Source organism: Miniopterus natalensis, chromosome 17, assembly GCF_054644295.1.
Source record: "Miniopterus natalensis isolate mMinNat1 chromosome 17, mMinNat1.hap1, whole genome shotgun sequence".
In the NCBI taxonomy this organism is placed as follows: Eukaryota; Metazoa; Chordata; class Mammalia; order Chiroptera; family Miniopteridae; genus Miniopterus; species Miniopterus natalensis.
The window spans coordinates 36407932-36427634 of NC_142097.1; the positions used below are offsets into that span (position 1 = coordinate 36407932).

Genomic DNA, 19703 nt, shown 5'->3' on the forward strand with positions numbered 1-19703 from the left:
GTGAGGCTCCCATCAGGCATTATGGCTCCGAGTGGCAAAGGTACACCCATCCCAGGACTCCAAACCCTCAGCGAGCCCCCTCTCCCATCCTTCTTCCCCCACCCGTTGTAAAGTTTATTTCACCAAAACATTTCCTTCATGTCTAACTACGTAAGAACTTAGTTGCCCATCAATTAAATCTAGACATTCACAATGTCACCTGAGGGCCTTTTTCACTTCCCGGTTGCTCCAGCCTCACCTCTCCCAGCCCCAGCTCGGTCCCTTTGCACTGAGTGTAACCATGGCCTTTGCCTAAGGAACATGAGCCATTCGAATGCTTGCCCTCCGAGGCCTGGCTCAGAACTGGCCATCGGACCCTCAAAGCTCCAAGCCCACTGAGATGCTCAGTGAACAGTGGTCCCTTTCTCTTCTTTCTAAGAGGACTCGATAAACCTCACCCCATCTTCTAGAGCACTCTTTGTCAATCAGCACTCAGACATTTTTTGTGGTTTTAAATCTGGTCTCTCGAGCAGCACCTGTAGGCTAAGAGCTCTCAGGCCTCTGAAGAAAGCACCTGATTGCTTATTTCTTGTAGCCTTCATGTGTGCTCCTAGCCGGTTCTCCCAGGACCAGGTGTTAGATGGGCTTGCCACTAGGGGCTCTGCATGGGCACTGGGGTTCAGCTGGAGGGCACATGGCAAAGGCGGGCAAGACATCTAACCGCAAGGCTCAGAAAGAAACCTTCAGCAAAAGACCGCCTGCGGGAACCCGTTCCGCTCGCCCCTTCCCCTCCCTGAGAGACTCGTCCAGGCGACATCTGAACTGCCCTTCGGTGTCAGGAGAGAAACCTAGAGGGGCTGAGACCAAGGGCCCCAGTGACAGGAGCAGAAGCTCCTCAGAGAAGCCCTGCCCCATTCCCGGCGCGGGACTCCCGCCCAGCTCCGCCTCCTAGGAGTCCCCGCCCCGCCCCGCCCCGCCCCGTCGGGTCCGGGAGAAGTTGCCCGCGCCCCGGCCCCGCCTCCGCCGCGCGGCTTCTTTCAGCACCGCGGCGCGGACAGCTCCCGGGCGGCGCCGGGGAGGAGGCGCGGCCGGCTGCGGGGCCTGCGGGGGAAGCGGCCGCTAGATGCGGGAGGGCGGCCGGGGCCCCGCGCCCCACGGCTCTCCCTGCGGGCGGCGCCCACCCGCAGCCGGACGCGGCTGAGCGGGACCCGCGGAGGCCAGCGAGGGGAGGCGCTGGTGCCTCCGCGCCGAGGCCGCGGCCGGAAGATGCCCGTCCGCAGGGGCCACGTCGCGCCCCAAAACACTTACCTGGACACCATCATCCGCAAGTTCGAGGGCCAGAGTGAGTGCGTGCGTTGGGGTGGGGGCACGATCCGGAGTCCTGGGTCGGTGGCAGAAGTCTGACGCCTTTGCTAACTTCGAGTGGAGCAGGGTGGTGGGTACCAGATGCCGAATGCGAAAGTCTTCGCTTTGATGCCCCAGGAGCACCACACCGTCTTCTCCAGCGGGCCCCACTTGCCTCAATGCCTGCCCTCTTCTCTCCTGGAGCACAAGTGTCAGAGCTCAGCCCCTCCCTCCTCCACTGAGTTGTTTTCTTGCCCTCTGAGCCCTGACCTCCCCTTCTACCACTGCCCCCCCCACACACACACTCTTCAGAGGTTTCCTTGACTCTCTCCTTTTCACCTCCTGACCCTGACCCCCCTGGCCTTTCTAGGAGCTCTCCCCAAGCCTGAGCCCCAGATCACATCCCTGCTCGCTCTTCCGGACCCTCTCCACCGTCTGGAGGAAGCCTTAGGCCTCCCTCCAGCTTCACTGACCCCATTATTGCTCTGGTCTTCCCACGATCCCCAGGACTGACTTCCCTTCCCCCACTTCTCTAGTCACTGCGCTGCTCCCTCTTCCTGACCACCCCCCATTACTCTCAGGAGCCCTATGACCTTCCTCCAGGACTCTGGCCTCCTTGGTTTTCCCACCCTCCCCAGACCTGACCTCTCCCCTCCCTCTTTCTGGTCACTGTTCTGCTCCCCCATCTAGATACCCCCTCACTGCTTCCGAGAGTCTCTATAATCTTTCCCTCCCTGCCACCCAATCCTGGATGCCATGGGCTTCCCACTCCCCCCTCCCCCCCCAGGTCGGAAGTTCCTGATCGCCAATGCTCAGATGGAGAACTGCGCCATCATTTACTGCAACGATGGCTTCTGTGAACTCTTTGGCTACTCCCGAATGGAGGTGATGCAGCGACCCTGCACCTGCGACTTCCTTACAGGCCCCAACACCCCACGCAGTGCCATGTCCCGCCTGGCGCAGGCCCTGCTGGGGGCTGAGGAGTGCAAGGTGGACATCCTCTACTACCGCAAGGATGGTGAGGCACCCTCGGGCCACAGGTTCTTGGTCCCTCTCTTGTTCTGCCAGAGTGGCCGTGGGGAGGGCACTGACCCCGGGACCAAGCGCCTGGAAAAATCCTGTCTCCTGTCTGGGCCTCAGTTTCCTCATCTGTATGGGGAAGTGATGGGCATGGGATGTAAAGCCCTTAGAGGTTCTATTTAGAAACTGGACACCAGGCTGAGTCACTGACAGGTCCTAGTCCTGGGCAGGGCCTCCCACTCCACCATCCCTCTCCCATGTCCCCTGTCTCCTGGCTGTGCACTCTGTCACTGTCAGCCCCAGCTGTCAGGCAGCTGGGATGGAAATGAACTTTTCCTCATCTCTATCTGCTCTGGGGATTAGGAGAGGAGTCAAGGCCTCTGTGGCCAAGCAAGGCATGGGGACTGCTGGATGGGAAAGAGGGGTGGGTCTGGCTCACCTAGCCCTGGTTCCTTTGGAAGAGAGGGTCTGGAGTTTGGCCTGACCTGGAGGCTCATCCAGTTTGGGATGTTGCTGCCAGCCCAAATTTACTGCAAGCAGAACGGAAGCATAGGACAGGGGCTGATGATAAAGACTTCTGCAGGCCTTTGAGACCCCGCCCCCAGCACCTCTGAGTCTCTACTGGATGAAGCATGGGGGGAGATGGGTGGAAACCAGGATCCTGAAAGTCCCTTTGAAATTACCTGGATCTGTGCCTGCCCTGCACCTGGTTCTGCATCAGAATTGCCCGGGGCTTGTTTTCCAAAGCACACCTTCCATAGAGAAAGGCTGACTCAAAGGTGTGAGGTGAGGCCCCAGCAGGTATATTTGGAAAAATCTCCCTGGTGGTTCCAATGTTCTACTAAGTTTGGGAATCACTGGCTTAGATAAATCCTTTCATTTCAAGGATGAGGAAACTGAGGCTTAAGAAAAAGAAGGGACTTGCCCAGAATCCTACTGCTGGAGTCCAACCTAGGGCCGATCCCAAGTCTCTGGATTCTTTCCTAGAAATATCTGTTCTGAGTAATCCCAAGAGAGGAGAAAAGACCCCAACTGCCGCTGTGCTCAGAGGCAGGACTTTGGGGAAAGGAAGCCCCAGAAGAGGGCTTCCCCCGGGAAAGCAGGCATGAGGGCCATCTGAGTGCAGACACAGGTCAGGCACCTCTGGACTGGGACTGAGCGGTGCTGAAGCTTGAGTTCCAGGGGCCTGGTGTGTGTGTGGAGCGTGGGTATAAGCGTGAACATGAACATGTGTGTGAGTGCATGCATGTGTGTATGTTCAAGGGCTTCTGGGGTGCTTCTTGGGCAGGTCCTGGCTGTCCCTCTGGCTGTCTCCTGCTGCTGCCACCCAAGTGAATGCAGAGGCAGAGATTAGGAGACTAGGAAGAATCCAGCTTAGTGTAGTGGCACTCACAGGGTTAATGAAGTCAGAATGTTTTAAAAAGCTGTGACCTCACCTCCTCTTATCATTGCAGGGAGGAGGTGATAGTCAGGAGAGTGCGAAGGGTCCTGGGAGAACAGGATGGGACAGCAGGAAAGGAGGGGGAACAAGAGGTCTTTTTCCCCCCTTTCCTTGACCCCAGAGCTCTATCTGGGCCCCAACGGGGTAAGGGCTGATTTCACACACCTGGAGATGTCAGATCAGGATTCTTAGGGTGTCCTCAGCACCCTGCATGTGACTGGGCAGGGGGCAGAAGTCAAGGCCAGGCCTTGGCCCTCTGAGATTAGGACTGAGGTCTTCAGAACCCTGCTGGGGTCCTTTATCTATCAGAAGGGACCCTGACAACCTAGTCTTGAGGGCTGACCCTAGGTGAAAATGGAAAAATTACATACCTGATGCCCCCCAATGCCAGTCTACCCCACCCCTACCGCAAGCCCTTCCCTGTCTTGTAGTCGAAGCCTTTGAGCACCTGGACCTGCCTGAAATTGGCCTGAAAAGGGAGCCCAGAAAAGGGAACTTCTCAGCCTGCATTACCCTAAGGAAAGGATGTGGTTCTCAGATAATTTATGTTCACCATATGGTCCACTCTGACCACATGACCTTTATTTTCTTATTTATCATATTAACATACATCTTGCAATTCTGCTCAGGGGCATCCTAATGCTGATTCCCTCCCACCTTAGGTCAGTATCTCCTCTGCCCCACTCCACCTGGCTCCAGGGATGTAGGAAAGGGTCCTGAACAGAACTCTAGCTGGTTTATTTATAATTCTCTTTTCCTATAAAATAGTACTCCACTGACAGTTCTCCAAGTCAAAGTAGAAGGTCTGTGTCCATATAGCTCCATATTGTGCATCTGCATAATGTTGGGCTCAAAGAAGCCAGGGCACTTGGCAGAAATTACCCCATGAGACAGGACTGAGAGACCCCTAAGAAACTGGCTCTTCCTCCATCTGCCTTTATTGGAAAAGTAAGAACCTAACAGATAAGGAGGAACAGGACAGTCACCAGACTAGGATCAATGAGAGTCTGGAGGGAGGGATGGAGAGTGCTCAGCTCTCCCCACCCCTACCCTTGCCTCCACTGAGCACCATCCCTGCCCACCTTTGCCAGGTCCCCAAACTGGAGAGTCCCCTAATCCCTAAGCCAGAATAGAGGAAGCCTCTGGCTCCTTCAGTCCCCAGCTCTGGATAAAGAGGACAGGGCAAGCAAGGGCTGACATGAGGGGCCCCAGGGTTTTCCAGACACTCGCCCATGAGTGCCAAAAACACCAAGCAGGGAGGGGGCATGGAATAGTCCCTGTCTTAGAGGCAGCTTTTTGCAGCACCAGTTCTTTCCTGAAGGCTCATCACAGTCCTGGATGGGTGTGCATAACTAGATGGAGGTAATAGATAGCAGGGAGGCTGTGCAGACTGGAAGCGAGGGCCGGGGGGCAGAGGAAAGCACAGGAACAAGGAGAAATGAAGGAAGGGGCACATTCAAGAGGCAGAGAAGAGCAGAAGAAGGGCAGTGTCTGGGGGGATGGGACAGGCAAAGCTGCTGCCCTTGGTCAGAGAGGTGGGTGCCAGGAGGAGCCCCTGAAAGGGAGTACGAGACTGTGGCTCTTCCTCCAGGGCCAAGGCAAGAGCACAGGAACACCGCCACTCCTGGGCAGGCCTACAGCACTGTGGCCCCAGGAGTGGGTCATAGAGGTAGATTGGTGGCCTCTCCTCAGTGTAGATGTCTCCCCTGGGACCCAGTACAGCAGCTGGCAGGTGGCTGTCTGGTGCCTAGGAGTCTGGGAATCTGATCCAGGAGATTCCTGCTCCCAGAGAGGAACATGGGAGGGAAGATGGAGACAGCTCAGCTGCACCCCAACGCTGAGGACTATGAGGAGACACCAAGGGAAGTGAGCACTAAGTGGGGAGCCAGGAGAGGAATGACTCTAGTGGACCCCAGAGTAGCTATATTCCTGCCAGGCAATCTCCCACCCTCTCACATTTACATATATATTCATTCACTCAATCCATAACACCTGGAACAGGTGCTGGCTCCTGGGAAAGGAGACACCCAAACCTGGGCGGCTCTGCCTTCTGATTTGCATGTTTACCTGAGGGCCCTGCCCCTTAGGATCCTGCCTTTTGGGCCTGACACCCACCAGGTACCTCGGAGAGCGGGCTCACGGGATGTTCCCCCACCCACCCAGCCCTGCCTGCTCCCCAGTCCCAGCGCCTCTGCCTTGAAACCCTGCTCCCCTTCCAGGTCTGGAGCAGCAGCCTGGCCTTCACTCCAGCGTCCCTACCCCAGACAAGTCCCTTCCCTTCTCCAAGCTGTTGTGTACTGAGAGTTCAGGGATCCCTGCTCCATGTCTCCTCCCAGCCCCAGCAAGTCAGTTTCTCAGAACCCAGGCTCTTGTCTGCAGAACAGGGGTCTCTGCCTCCCCCACAAAGACCCACTGGGCTCCACCACAGAGACTGAAGCCTAACTGGCTCAGTGCCCAGCACTCAGTGTGTTCTCAATGATGAGGCCCTTCCAGTGTCAGCTTTGTGGGATGGGAACATGGGAGCTGAACGCATGGCAAGCCAGAGCTTCATGGCGTAGAATGCCGACCCACCTCCCGCTTAATCCACCCCATCTGCTCCGCTGTAATTACAGCAGAAGCAAACCTCAAGGTTAAGCCCTGAGCTGAAGGCCGAGCCAGGACTTGGACACGATGCTACGTTATCTCCTAATAAGCAGCTCAGCTGCTCTCCCCACCTCTGCCCTGTGGTATCACCAACCCTCTGTCCAGGCTCCTCACCCTGTGGCTGCCCTTAATTTGAGTTTTGCCCAGCCCCCTCCCCAGCTTCAACTGGCCAGGTTCCCGCAGGAGAGGACCTCTTTGCCCCCCCATGGTGTTTGCAGCCTCCAGCTTCCGCTGCCTGGTGGACGTGGTACCCGTGAAGAACGAGGACGGGGCCGTCATCATGTTCATCCTCAACTTTGAGGATCTGGCCCAGCTCCTGGCCAAGAGTGGGAGCCACAGCCTGTCTCAGCGCCTGCTGTCCCAGAGCTTCCTGGGCTCTGGTGAGGAGGGGCACAGGGGGCGGAGGGAGGGGAGAGTGGGGGCACCAGGTAGAGCAGCTAGTCCCTGATCCTGGCTGCTCTGACCCTCGCCCCACTTTCAGAGGGCAGGCCCGGTACACAGAGGCCTGGCACGAGCAGGGTCAAGTACAGGACCATCGGCCAAATTCCGCAGTTCACACTCAACTTTGTGGAGTTCAACCTGGAGAAGCACCGTTCAGGCTCCACCACAGAAATTGAGATCATCGCGCCCCACAAGGTGGTGGAGCGGACCCAGAATGTCACCGAGAAGGTCACCCAGGTTTGGCTTACAGGGCAGCGCAGACAGGGCTGTGCTGGGCCTTGAAGGTGGGAGGGGCAGAGTGGAGAGGGCTCAGCTGAATGCAATGATCAAACCCTCCTAGTACATAAGAGAAGCGGTCAAGGCTCCCTGGTCCTCAGGACCTGTTGAGGCCCTAGATTAGCTCTGCACCCCAATTTGACTCCATGGAAGGTCTGAGAATTGGCCGCAGGGAAGTCCTTCGCTGGTCAAGGCTCCACAGGGCCTTCCCAGGCATCACCCCTACATCTTCACCCCTCCCGGACCCATCTCACCAGCGGTGGCCACCCCGCTAACTACCCCATGGCCCCCACCCCAGGTGCTGTCCCTGGGGGCGGATGTGCTGCCGGAGTACAAGCTGCAGGCGCCACGCATCCACCGCGGGACCCTCCTGCACTACAGCCCCTTCAAGGCCGTGTGGGACTGGCTCATCCTGCTGCTGGTCATCTACACGGCCGTCTTCACGCCCTACTCGGCCGCCTTCCTGCTCAGCGACCAGGATGAGTCCCAGCGCGGGGACTGCAGCTACACCTGCAGCCCCCTCACGGTGGTGGACCTCATCGTGGACATCATGTTTGTTGTGGACATTGTCATCAACTTCCGCACCACCTATGTCAACGCCAACGATGAGGTGGTGAGCCACCCCCGCCGCATCGCTGTCCACTACTTCAAGGGCTGGTTCCTCATTGACATGGTGGCCGCCATCCCCTTCGACCTGCTTGTCTTCCGCACTGGCTCTGACGAGGTGAGTGAACCCCACCTGGGTCAGCTCCTGCGGCTGTCCCCTGCACCCCGGGGCCTCCCTCGCCTCACAACCCTGCGTGCAGAGAGTACCTGGCATTGGGCACCCTTGCCAAAGCAAGTGGAGGTGGGAAGGGGGCTTCAGACATCTTCTGTCATCTCCCAGTCCTGGAGAAGGGCCAGCCAAGGCTGTACCCAGGCTTGGGTGGCCTCCCTGTGCTCCACAACTTGGCCTCTTCTGGGATGGGCATTGCTCTAGTCCCAGCTCCTCGTGCTGATTTCTAAACCACACTGACCTTGGAGTTAGAAAGGGAATATGTAAGCTGCTCCTTAATGCAGCCTGACCCCTTCTCACCGCTGAGCCCCTCACCTTCCCAATAGCTGATATGAGGGCATTTTCATGCTTTTCTTAAAGTTTCTAGTCCCACTATGTCCCTTCCCCCACCTCTTTGGGATCAGCTTTCCACTCCAATCAGCTCTGCCTTCAGTGTTCCAGTCACCCCCAATCACCCCAGCCTGCCCAGCAGGTCCTGGCTCCCTGCTCCCATGCCCACCCACTCCCAGGAAATCTATCCCCAAGTACTCTCCCCTCCTCCCCACCCCCACTGCCCCTGCCTGGACACTGAGTGGCCTTCTTACCCACGCCTGCTCCAGTCCAACACCTGCCAGCCCCGCCCCTCCACACAGAAGCCAGAGAGTTTCAGATCACTTACATGACCCTGTTACTTATCTGATCCTGTCCTCAGAACCTTAAGTGGCTCCTCAGTGGCTTGGGATAAAAGCCAAGCTCCTTATGGACCCACAGGAGCAGCCCCTGCCCATCTTCTAGGCTCATTTATCTCTCCTCTGCCATCTTCCTCACTGAGCTCCAGGCTGCAGCACCACACCTGGTTTCCCACATGGGCCGGGCCGTTTCACACCTCTGGGCCTTTGCTCATGCTGCTTCCTGAGCCTAGAATGCCCTTTCCCTCTCCCTCCTATCTGTTTGGAGGCCCAGCCTCATCTCTCAAGATTCAGTTCATGTGTCACCTCATCTACGTAGCTGCCCTGCTCTGCTCCTGCAGACTTGACCTCCCCTTCCTCTGTGCTCTCCCTAGATCTCTGTCCTAGTAACCATACAGTTTTAGAGCTTTAGGCTGAGAGCTCCTTAAGGTCCCACATTGTGTCCCACTGTCAAGAGCCTGGCCCAGGGCCCATTCTTCGTGGGTGTATGTTGATTGACTGTGTGACCGTATGAGCGAGTAAACAAATGTGGTCTTGAGCTCAGCCTTTCAAGGGCTGACCACCAGCCCCCTGGCCCCTCCCCGCCCGTCCAGACCACGACCCTGATTGGGCTGCTGAAGACGGCGCGGCTGCTGCGGCTGGTGCGCGTGGCCAGGAAGCTGGACCGCTACTCTGAGTATGGGGCGGCCGTGCTCTTCCTGCTCATGTGCACCTTTGCCCTCATCGCGCACTGGCTGGCCTGCATTTGGTACGCCATCGGCAACGTGGAGCGGCCCTACCTGGAGCCCAAGATCGGCTGGCTGGACAGCCTGGGCGTGCAGCTCGGCAAGCGCTACAACGGCAGCGACCCGGCCTCAGGCCCCTCGGTGCAGGACAAGTATGTCACTGCCCTCTACTTCACCTTCAGCAGTCTCACCAGCGTGGGTTTTGGCAACGTCTCCCCAAACACCAACTCAGAGAAGGTCTTCTCCATCTGCGTCATGCTCATCGGCTGTGAGTGCCACCGCATGCCCCGGGCCTTACCCATAGTTTTGTAATGAGACATAACAGAACATAGTAACAATGTGTGTGATAGGCAGATCCTAAGCATACAGCACAATGAAATGTCGCATGTATGCACCAACTATACACAGAATTTAACACCCACACAGCCCTTGCTATGCACCAGGAACCAGGACCAGCTACATCATTTGCAGGGCCCAGCGCAACATGAAAATGGAGAGCCCTTCGTTAAAAAACTATTAAGCATTTCAAGAGAGTAACAGCAGAAAATTAAACCAAATGTGGGGCCCTTCTTAGCACAGGTTGCATGCCCATGAAGTCAGACCTGCCAGGCACTTTTCTAAGTGCTTATCAAAGGCCCACATTTCATTCCCATCACTACTCCCATGAGGGCCAAGTTGTGAGCCCAGTTTACAGACCAAGAAACCAACGATCCTAACTTGCCAGGGGATACACAGATACCCATTTCCGGTCCAGGAGGCCCCTCCTGGGGCTGTGTGCTCTCAGTCCCTGCACTGTGCTGCCTACCTCCCAAGACGCCTGGTCTAGGAACGCGAGAGGCAGTGTGGAATTTTACACATAGACTAAGTTGTCATGTTCAGAGTATTTAGAGATGTGAAAGCCCAGAAAAACAAACACAACAAGAAAAAAAAGGGGGAAAAACAACAGACCAAGAGTTTTCCCTTTATTATATTTTTACAGCTGAAAGAGAAAACAAATTTGAACTAAAAAAATTCCATTGCCCTAATTCTTTCTCTTAGAAGTTTGGCCTCTGGGCCCAGGAACATGCCAAGAGGCACAAGGCAGAGGGAGGTGGGCAGGAAGTCCAGGGGCCTCTGTCCCCCAGGTGCCCTGATGCTGTCCTGGGCACTTCTGACTTTGTCCTGGACAGAGGGCTCCCAGGAAGAAGCAGGCTTGAAGCAGGCCCGGGGTGGTGCGGCCGGTGGGGATGCAGAGGCGCTCACTCCCCGCACCCCTGCTCCTGCACCCCAGCCCTCATGTACGCCAGCATCTTTGGCAACGTGTCGGCCATCATCCAGCGCCTGTACTCGGGCACCGCACGCTACCACACGCAGATGCTGCGAGTCAAGGAGTTCATCCGCTTCCACCAGATCCCCAGCCCCCTGCGGCAGCGCCTGGAAGAGTATTTCCAGCACGCCTGGTCCTACACCAACGGCATCGACATGAACGCCGTGAGCCCCGCTCCCGGCTCCCCCCTCCCCCCTCCCCGCCCCCCCGCCCCCCCCCCCCCCCCCCCCCCCCGCTCCCCGCTGCGGGCGGCCGGGTGACCCAGCTCAAGGCCCCTCTCTTCCTAATGCCCCCAGGAAGACGGGGCCCTCCGGGTGGAGGGCGCCCCCCAGGGCCCTCCCTGCCCTCTCCCCTGCTCCAGCTCCGCCCCCCCCCCCCCCAGGTGCTGAAGGGCTTCCCCGAGTGCCTGCAGGCCGACATCTGCCTGCACCTGCACCGCGCGCTGCTGCAGCACTGCCCGGCCTTCCGCGGCGCCAGCAAGGGCTGCCTGCGCGCCCTCGCCACCAAGTTCAAGACGGCGCACGCGCCGCCCGGGGACACGCTGGTGCACTTCGGCGACGTCCTCTCCACTCTCTACTTCATCTCCCGCGGCTCCATCGAGATCCTGCGCGACGACGTGGTGGTGGCCATCCTAGGTGGGTCAGGCGGGGAGGGGGGGTGCTGGAGATGTCCTGCCTGGACCACTTCGTTACCAATGATGATGATGCCGGCACCTTTATGACCTGCCTGTGCTGAGCCTGTGCCACAGAGAGCATTATCCCCAGCTCACCGAATCCTTAAAACAAACTTCTGCCATAGGTCCATTTTCCTGATAGGGAAGTTGAGGCTCAGAGAGATCATGCTGCTAAGTGGCCAAGAAGGGGTTGCAGGGCAGCATGTCTGACTGAGAAGTCCAGGCAAGCTCCTACCGTCCTTTGCTGTTGAGGAGCATGGGGTGAGAGGGCGAGGGTTTGTCTTGGGTGGAGGAGGGCCTCCTGTGTCATTCAGCACAACTGTGGGGACGCTGGACTTTGGAGGAAGGATATGAGCACTGGCTAGGGGACAGATGTGGGGCACATGCAGCTTCTGCCACTTACCAGCTGTGTCAGTGTGACCTTGGGCAGGTCACTTCACTTCCCTGAGCCTCACAACGTTCTCTTTTTCTCATCTTCCTTGCTTCCCCCCAACTTCAGCCAACTCCAAGTCCCTGACCAGGACATCAGCCTTGCCCTCCCTTGTTCTCCATGGCCGGACTCTCCTCCAACCCCCTGGACAGGCCCCCTCCTATGCTCACTCCTTCCCCTCTGGTCTGCCCTTAGCTGGTGCCCACTAAGGGTAGGGCCCTGGTCTCTCCTCACCCTATACCCTCACCTGGGTCAGCTCCTTGCTCCCAGGGTCTCAGCCTCCATCTGTGCCACAAGCACCCCCAGAACTCTGTCCTAGCCCCAATCTCTCCTTAGATCAGAATATTCCACTCCTTCCTGGGCATGGCCACCCTTATATTCCTGAGGCAGATCAAACAACATATCTCAACCTGAAATCATCATCTGCCCTCCAAAGCAGCTCCTTCGGCATCCCCATCACTGTGAACCATCCATTGCCTGAACCAGAGACCTTCCTGCCCGCCCCCATCATCTAGGCAGCCACAGAGCCCCTTCTGTCCCTCTCTGTCCCACACCTGTCTCCTTGTCCATGCCTGGGTCCAGCCTTCATCGTGTCCTTCCTGGGCAGGTGTCAGGAGCTCCTTTCCCATGCTCCTGCATCTGGTCGACTCCCATACTCCATTTTCCACCTTGTGCCAATGACCTGAAATTCACATCTGGGCATATTCCTCTTCTGCTCAAAATCCCTCCATGGTTCCCTATGGCCCACAGGACAAGAGTGAACCCCTGTGTGCACAGTCCTCCCCAATCTTGCAACGCTAAGTCCTGCCACCCTCCCCCCAATACATTAGGTTCCAGCCACACAAACTATTCATCGTTCTCTAATCCTGCCTATCTCTGTCCCACATCTGTGCCTTTGCACATGCTGCAACCCTTCTTGGAGCACCTACCTTGCATTCCTGCCTGGCTGGCTCGGGTCACCCTTCAAGGCTAAGCTTAAGCATATGCTCCTCTCTGAGACCCCTCACTGCCAGCCTGCTTTAGAAGTGCCATCCACGTGGGAGGGATAATAATTGTTATTAATAATTAAGAAGCCAGTCCAATTAAATATCAGTGAGAGACATGAAATCTCATTTTGTCCTGAGTGGAAATGGACTTTAGATCATAATCCTTCATCTACTAGAAAACCATCGCTTTATAATGTTGCCCAGATTTCAGGTTCCTGGGTTTCATATGTAATCCTGGAAAGTCCTTTCCCTCTTTAGGCCTCAGTCCCCTCCTCTGTGAATGACCTTTGAGTTTGTTCTCTTGGGAGATGTATCCTGGCCTCCATCCATCATTGTCTGTGCAAACCATTAGCAACCCTTGTTCAGCAGAGCCAGGCTGAGGGGACTGGGACTTTCCTATAGGGAGCTCAGACATCAAAGCAATCATAGCACCCCGGCCCTGGGCTCTCTGTTTTTTCACTGGAGCCCAGTCTTCCTCAGTTCTCATAACCCAGCCCTCACTTCACTTCCTCTGTAAGCCCCTCTCCTCCCTGCCGCCAGCCACCCCTAGTAGAATGAGCCGTTCCCTCTTCTATGGCCCCATAGCTCCTGGTTCTTCCCTGTTCTAAGGCTCAAAGATCATTCTGTAAACTAGTTCTTTGCTTATGTGCCTATCTCCCGGGGATGTTAGAGGCTTCTTGTGGGTGGGACAGTATCTTATTCATGTTTACACCCTGTGGCCAGCACAGTACCTGGCACCAGGAGGGCCCAAGACCCTCATCACATGCCCCAGGTATCATCCCATGTCCACATGTGACATCTGTCAATACCAGTGTCTTGCACTGACATGGCCAGTGCCTCTTGCTATTCAAGGTACTTTCTCAAGCATCAGTCTGCTTCTCTGGAGAGCCCAGTGGGGTAGACATGGCAGATATGGTTATACCCATTTTAGAGATGAGGACACTGAGGTCCAAAGAAGGGAAGTGACTTCCCTAAGCTTCCTCTGCCAGGGCCATGCTGGTTACCTGGCCCCACAATGGGGAGTGGGAACACAGAAACAGAAGCCTCAGGCCCTGCGCTGGGGTGCTAGGTGCTCCTGGCCCTGGATCCCCTGCACTCTTACATCACTGCAGCAGGCTGAGGAGAGGGGGAGGTTGAGCAGGGAATCCTTTTTGATCGGCTGCCTCCTGCAAGCCACCTATTGGGGATCGAGCCCACAACCTGGGCAGTGCCCTTACCGGAAATTAAACAGCGACCTCCTGGATCATGGGTCAATGCTCAACTGCTGAGCCACACTGGCCAGGTGAGCAGGGAGTCTTTAGTGTCCTTTACTGCCCACTGACCCCCAGGGCGTGGGTAAGGGCAGTGCCAAAGCATGTGGAACCAGGAGGGGGGATTCTGATAAAGGGTGGTCCTGAGGGGCCCAGAGACAGCAGGGGCCCAGAGACAGCTGGAAATGGGGGGTGTCTCTGCAGAGCTCAAAGGACAAGGTAAGGGCGTACCCCTCATCCCCAGCCAGTACATCCAGCCTTGTCCCCAGAGCTTGATCCTGAGCACCAGCTCCCAGCCTGGCAGAATCTCTGGTGAGAGAGAGTCATGGACAAGGGGCCCTCAGGGAAGATCCTTAGAAAAGAGCTTGAAGCCAAACCCTGGAGAGACCCCGCCCCTCTGGCTGGCAGGAAAGAATGACATCTTTGGGGAGCCTGTTAGCCTCCATGCCCAGCCAGGCAAGTCCAGTGCAGACGTACGGGCCCTGACCTACTGCGACCTGCACAAGATCCAGCGGGCAGACCTGCTGGAGGTGCTGGACATGTACCCTGCCTTCGCAGACAGCTTCTGGAGCAAGCTAGAAGTCACCTTCAACCTTCGGGACGTGAGTGTGGGCTGGGCCGGCCAGGGTGGGTGGCGGCCCTTGGCTAGCTGGTGACAGAGGATGCCCAGGCAGCCTGCTGAGAGCTTGGCCTGCCTGACCTGGGGGGACCCATCTGAACACCTCCTTTTCTTTCAGCCTCATGCTGTGTTCTTTACCATAATTTCTTCTGTGTCTGTCATGGCCTACATAATGCTAAATATGATGATAGCTACCAATTATTGAGCACCAACTATGTGCTAAGCATTGGGCTTCTTTTACATGATCTCAGTTAGTCCTCTCCTTGCAAATGGTGTTATTATCCCCACTTCCCGGATGAGGAAACTGAGGGCCAAAGAAGATAAATTGACCAAAGCCTTTCAGCCCCACAGTGAGCCATACAGTCAGTGGCAGGGCCAGACTGTGGAGTCAAGCTCTGCGACTCCCTAGCCTGGGCTTTTCCCACCCATTGTACCAAACCAAAGGGGAGGGTGTCTGCATCCAGGGGCTCACAGTGCCAGGGGGCGTAAAGAGTGAGAGAGCTGTCTCTCCTCTCAAGCTTATCACTCAGTGGAGGAGATTAAACAAGTCAGGAAAAATAAAGAGCCACACAGTTAAATAACCAAGGAAGTCACGAGGGTGTGCAGAGAGACCAAATTTCTGTGGAGCTCAAGGTTGCCAAGGATGGGACGGCAGGTGCAGACGGGAGCCCAGAAGAGGCTGCAGGGAGGGTCTGGCATCAGCGAGTGGGAAGGAGGTGGCAGGCCCGCTTGGCAGGGGCAACGGTGGCTGAGGCCCGGCTCTGAGCCTCCCTCTCCCCCAACATAACCCCACCCCCAGCCTCAGGAGGGGCTGGCTGGCCACCTATCACTTCTTTCTCACTTAGTTGTCACAAGAGCCATGGGGTGGGGGTGGGGGAGCAAGAGAGAACCAAGGGGCCCTGTCCCAGCTTTGGCCCTGTTACTTCATGCTCTTGTTCCCCACAAGGCAGACGGGGGTTTCCAGTCACCACCCCAACAGGCTCCAGGCAGTCAGGACCACCAAGGCTTCTTCCTCAGTGACAACCAGTCAGGTGAGCAAAGTCAGTCCACCAGTGTCTGCCCAGCCCCAGCCCAGAGCCCTGCCAGCCTCCCGCCTTCCCAGTCCTTACATCCTGCTTCCTCTGGGAGAGGCCTCCCCAGTCCCTGGATGAGTGGAGAGGGGCTCTCTCCATAGGCTTGGTGCTGGAGGCCCTTTACCCCTTCCTCCCCCTGTGTCCTTAGAGCCAGAGTGAGGGCTAGCTGGATGCCACAGTGGGGGGAATACTGGCCAAGCCCCTGGGGTTCCACATCAAGGCACCAGGGGAACCACTGGGCTTCAGCTTCCTGGACAGTGAGGCCAGGGCTGGATATCCCCACCCAGCCAGCCCCCCAAAGCTGGGGCCCCAGGCCCCCTCCCAGGGCTACAGCCTTCTGGGACATGGATACCAGACCTCTATGGAGGCAGGATCTCATACTCCAGGGCACCCAGGTAAGAAGAGCCACTCCTCCTGCCCTGTGTTCCCATTGCAGGTAGGGGGAGGGGCATAGGCTTAGAGGTGTGGAACCAGCCAGACCAAGCCCAGGCTTTCCTTTCCCTCCTGCAGGTGCAGCCCCTTCCCTGGGCCTCTCAGATGCATCTGGCCTCTGGCCTGAGCTGCTGCAGCAAGTGCCCCAAAGGCCAGCACACAGCCCTCCAGACCCTCAGGGGGACCCAGACTGCTGGTCTCCGGAGCTGGGCTCCAGGCTAGAGCAGCTCCAGGCCCAGATGAACAGGTGAGAGCCCCGCAGGCCAGGTTCTGGTAGCTACAGAGAGCGAGCACCGCAGCAGGCTAGGCACGGGTGCCCCCTCCTGGTGGCTCAGAAGCATCGCTGGATGTCTCGTAAGTTTCAGAATGGCCCGGCCCCATTTAACAGCAGCCTCCACACCCCGATGTCGCTAAGCACAATTCCTTAGAAGGCTTGTCCCAGCAAATCCCAGAACATGCCAAGGAAGCTCTCTTGAGGAAGGGGCATAACTTCGTGCAGAAACAAACTTCATGGGCCCTTGGGAAAGGGGTGTGGCCTGCGATGACAGGACTGTGGTGGCAGAATTAGTGCTTAGGGGCAGTACAGTCCTGGGTTCAAATTCTGTCTCTGCACCTTACCATTGAGAGTGTGGGCAAGTTACTTAATGACTCTGTGCCTCAGTTTGCCCTTTCATGAAGTGGGGACAATCAGAATACCCATATCAAAGCTTCTTGATGGGGACCGAATGATGTGTGTACGGCGCCTGGTTGCTTATTATCAAAATCAGGGATGCACTAAGGGAATCTGGGCAGCAGCTGTGACTGCAGCAGGGAAATAGCTTCAGGTAGGCCTCAGGCTGCCATTCCAACCAGCTGGAATAGCCTGTAAGCTACAAAATGGGGAGCTGTCCTCTGGACCTGACCTGCTTTTGCCAGCCCTAACCCTAACCTTGGCCCTGACCCTGACCCTGACCCTAACTGTGGGGTTCTGTCCTGTTTGGCAGGCTGGAATCCCGCCTGTCCTCAGACATCAGCCGCATCCTGCAGCTCCTTCAGCAGCCCCTGCCGCAGGGCCACACTGGCTACATTCTGGGAGCCCCAACCTCCAGTGACCTGGCCTTGTTTCCTGCAGCCTCAGCGACTCAGAGTCCAGGAACTAGGCTGCCCCAGGGTAGCCTGCCCCCTGCACAGGTGAGCAGGTGAGGGGATTCCCAGGGGCTTGCCAGGAGGCAGCTGCATTCCCTCCCCACCCCACCCCTTTTTTGCCCTTCTCAGGCCCCAAGCTGTGGTGACTTGGACCAATGTGGACTGAAGCACAGAAACTCCTCCTCCAGGATGCATCACCTGGCCACAGCAACGGACAAAACTCTGACACTGTCCTCTGAACTGGAACAGCCTGAGGGGCTCCTGTCATCCCTGGCCTCACCTCTGCATACCCTGGAGGTACAGGAACTTGTCTGTGGTCCCCGCTTCCCCTCCCTCCCAGAATACCTTGGCTCTGTCCCCAAGCAGCTGGAGTTCCCGAGACATGGTTCAGACCCTGGATTTGCAGGGAATTGGAGCCACTGAACCCCAAGACAAAAGACACCATGAAGGGACTGCAGGTGGGTGAGGTGAGAGTTAAGGATTTGGGGGAAGCAGAGAGCCACCAAAACAGACCTCTGAAAACCTTTCTCCTAGAATAGCTACAAACTACTAACCCAGGTGACCCAAGATGCAGGGGGGAGGAGGCTCAGGATTTCCCCCAGCCTCCTCCAGGCCTCTGTTTGGATAGCAAGCCTGTTTGGAAGGGTGGGCAAGGGCCTTGGGCATGGAGGTTGCTTACAGGACAGTGGAGTCAGTGAGAAAAAGAGAAATTACTGATCTGTGTGAGAATCTTGCTCTGAGCTGGGTGCAATCACTTCCTGGCTCAGCACTATCCACGGCCCTTCAGCCCAGCACCCAAGGTTGGTCTGACCTTCTGTGCGAACCTGTGTCCCGGCTGGAGATGCAAGTGTCTTCTGTAGTGGGCACATCAGGGCACAGCGCTCCAGCCCTCAGCGCCTCAGCCCCTGGCGGTTTTGTGATGGCCATTGGGACTCCAGTGCGGTTGAGTGTATCACAGCTAATAAAGTCTGCACATTTCACCTTGGGCTGGGTGTGTAACTTACTGAACGGTGATTATGTCCTTGACTGTGCCATGACTCCAACATCAGTTGTCTTCTCCAAGCCCTTCTCTCAAGGAGCTGTGTGTTGGGGACTTGAAGGTGGCTCTGCTGGACCCAGGAGCCCTGGAACCATGGAGCTCTTAGCCAGGCTGGGGTGAAGGGGAGCAGAGAGCTATTGGCTTGGTAGCCATTGGGAATCATGACAACAGCCAACACTTTGACAGAAGTCACCCTGCGCAGGGCACTGTGCTGACTGCTCTAAGGATATTAGCTTATCTGATCCTCTCAACAACCCTAAGGGGTCAATGTTATTCTCCCCATTTTAGAGACGTGGGATCAAAACCAGAGAGAAACAAAAAACTTACACAAGCACGATGGAGACTTCCAGGGAGCTGGCACTGTTCTTTTTCCTGATCTAGGCGCTGGTTACATGAGTGTGTTGTGAAAATATGTGCACTTCTATGTGTAAATTAGACTTCAATTAAAACAAAAAGAATCTTTTCCACAGTATAGGAAAAGAAGGGTGTAATTTCAACCCCAATGGTCTGGCTTGAGAACATGCACAGTTAACTAGTCCACTGAAATGGACTGTTGTCCACAAACCGCCCGGTCACTGGCCTTCAGTTCTCTTTGCTCATTACTTCCTAAAAGGATTTTGAAAATGTATTTGCCTCCTCACACGTTTTTAAGTTGACATCTGAAGTATTTCATTAATAAGTTTAAATAGTTGTAAAGGAGGCAATTTCCAGTGTGTTGTAAATATTGACACTTTATAAAATGTTTTATTGATATTGACCCATTTTGATCCAAATAGCAGTGATTTGAGAGCCAACATCATTCATTTTAAAAACACTATAACAAGCACTTCTTTAACATCATTCCTTTTTCTTCTCATAATTCAATTTTCTCCTTCTCAGTTTATGCTACATATAATTAGTCTCATGCCTTAAAGTCTGTTATTCATAATCATATCTAATTGCAAAAGATATATAAATTGAAAATATATACTGAAAATTGAAAAATTTAAATTAATTTTTGTAACATTACTAAGGCTTTAAGGGTTAAGCTTATTAGTACAGAGTTGTTAAAAGCAATATAAATATATATCAAAATTTTTATAAAAACTAACATTTTATTGGAAATGTATCTCTTAAAAGGAGGTATTTTCCTCTCAATTAGTTCGTGTGTGGATGAATATCATTTTTTTTATTAGAATAAGGCAAGATTCAGCAACAATTTTGCATCTATTTTTCCTTCCTTTTAAAAAAACAAAAAAAACTTAAACACAGAGAAAACTTGTTCACATAAATACATGGAACTGTAAGGGTTTTTGTTATATGTAGCATGTCACTCAAGTCTTTGAATATTTTGAGTTGTCTGATAATCACATTTATCATGAAAAACTATATATATATTTTTTAAAAATATGTTTTTATTGATTTCAGAGAGGAAGGGAGAGGAAGAGAGAATCATCCATGGGCTGCCTCCTGCAGGCC

At 55.4% G+C, this 19703-nt stretch overlaps 1 protein-coding gene across 3 annotated transcripts; it reads left to right on the forward strand.

Annotated features, from left to right (window-relative positions):
* Positions 1-1245: 1245 nt before the first annotated feature.
* KCNH6 (potassium voltage-gated channel subfamily H member 6) lies at positions 1246-17629 on the forward strand. 3 transcript variants are annotated; one of them, XM_087825664.1, is made up of 14 exons: positions 1246-1321; positions 2111-2341; positions 6646-6807; positions 6909-7105; positions 7443-7868; positions 9181-9580; positions 10583-10782; positions 11001-11253; positions 14366-14559; positions 15523-15607; positions 15937-16044; positions 16160-16328; positions 17065-17251; positions 17336-17629. In XM_087825664.1, exons 1-14 carry the CDS (start codon positions 1246-1248, stop codon positions 17627-17629), a joined length of 2982 nt encoding a protein of 993 aa, XP_087681790.1. The 3 variants fall into 3 exon arrangements, with proteins under 3 accessions (XP_087681790.1, XP_087681792.1, XP_087681791.1); XM_087825666.1 differs by lacking the exon at positions 15937-16044 and having other exon boundaries at positions 9181-9335; positions 9495-9580; XM_087825665.1 differs by lacking the exon at positions 15937-16044.
* The last annotated feature ends 2074 nt before the right edge of the window (positions 17630-19703 follow it).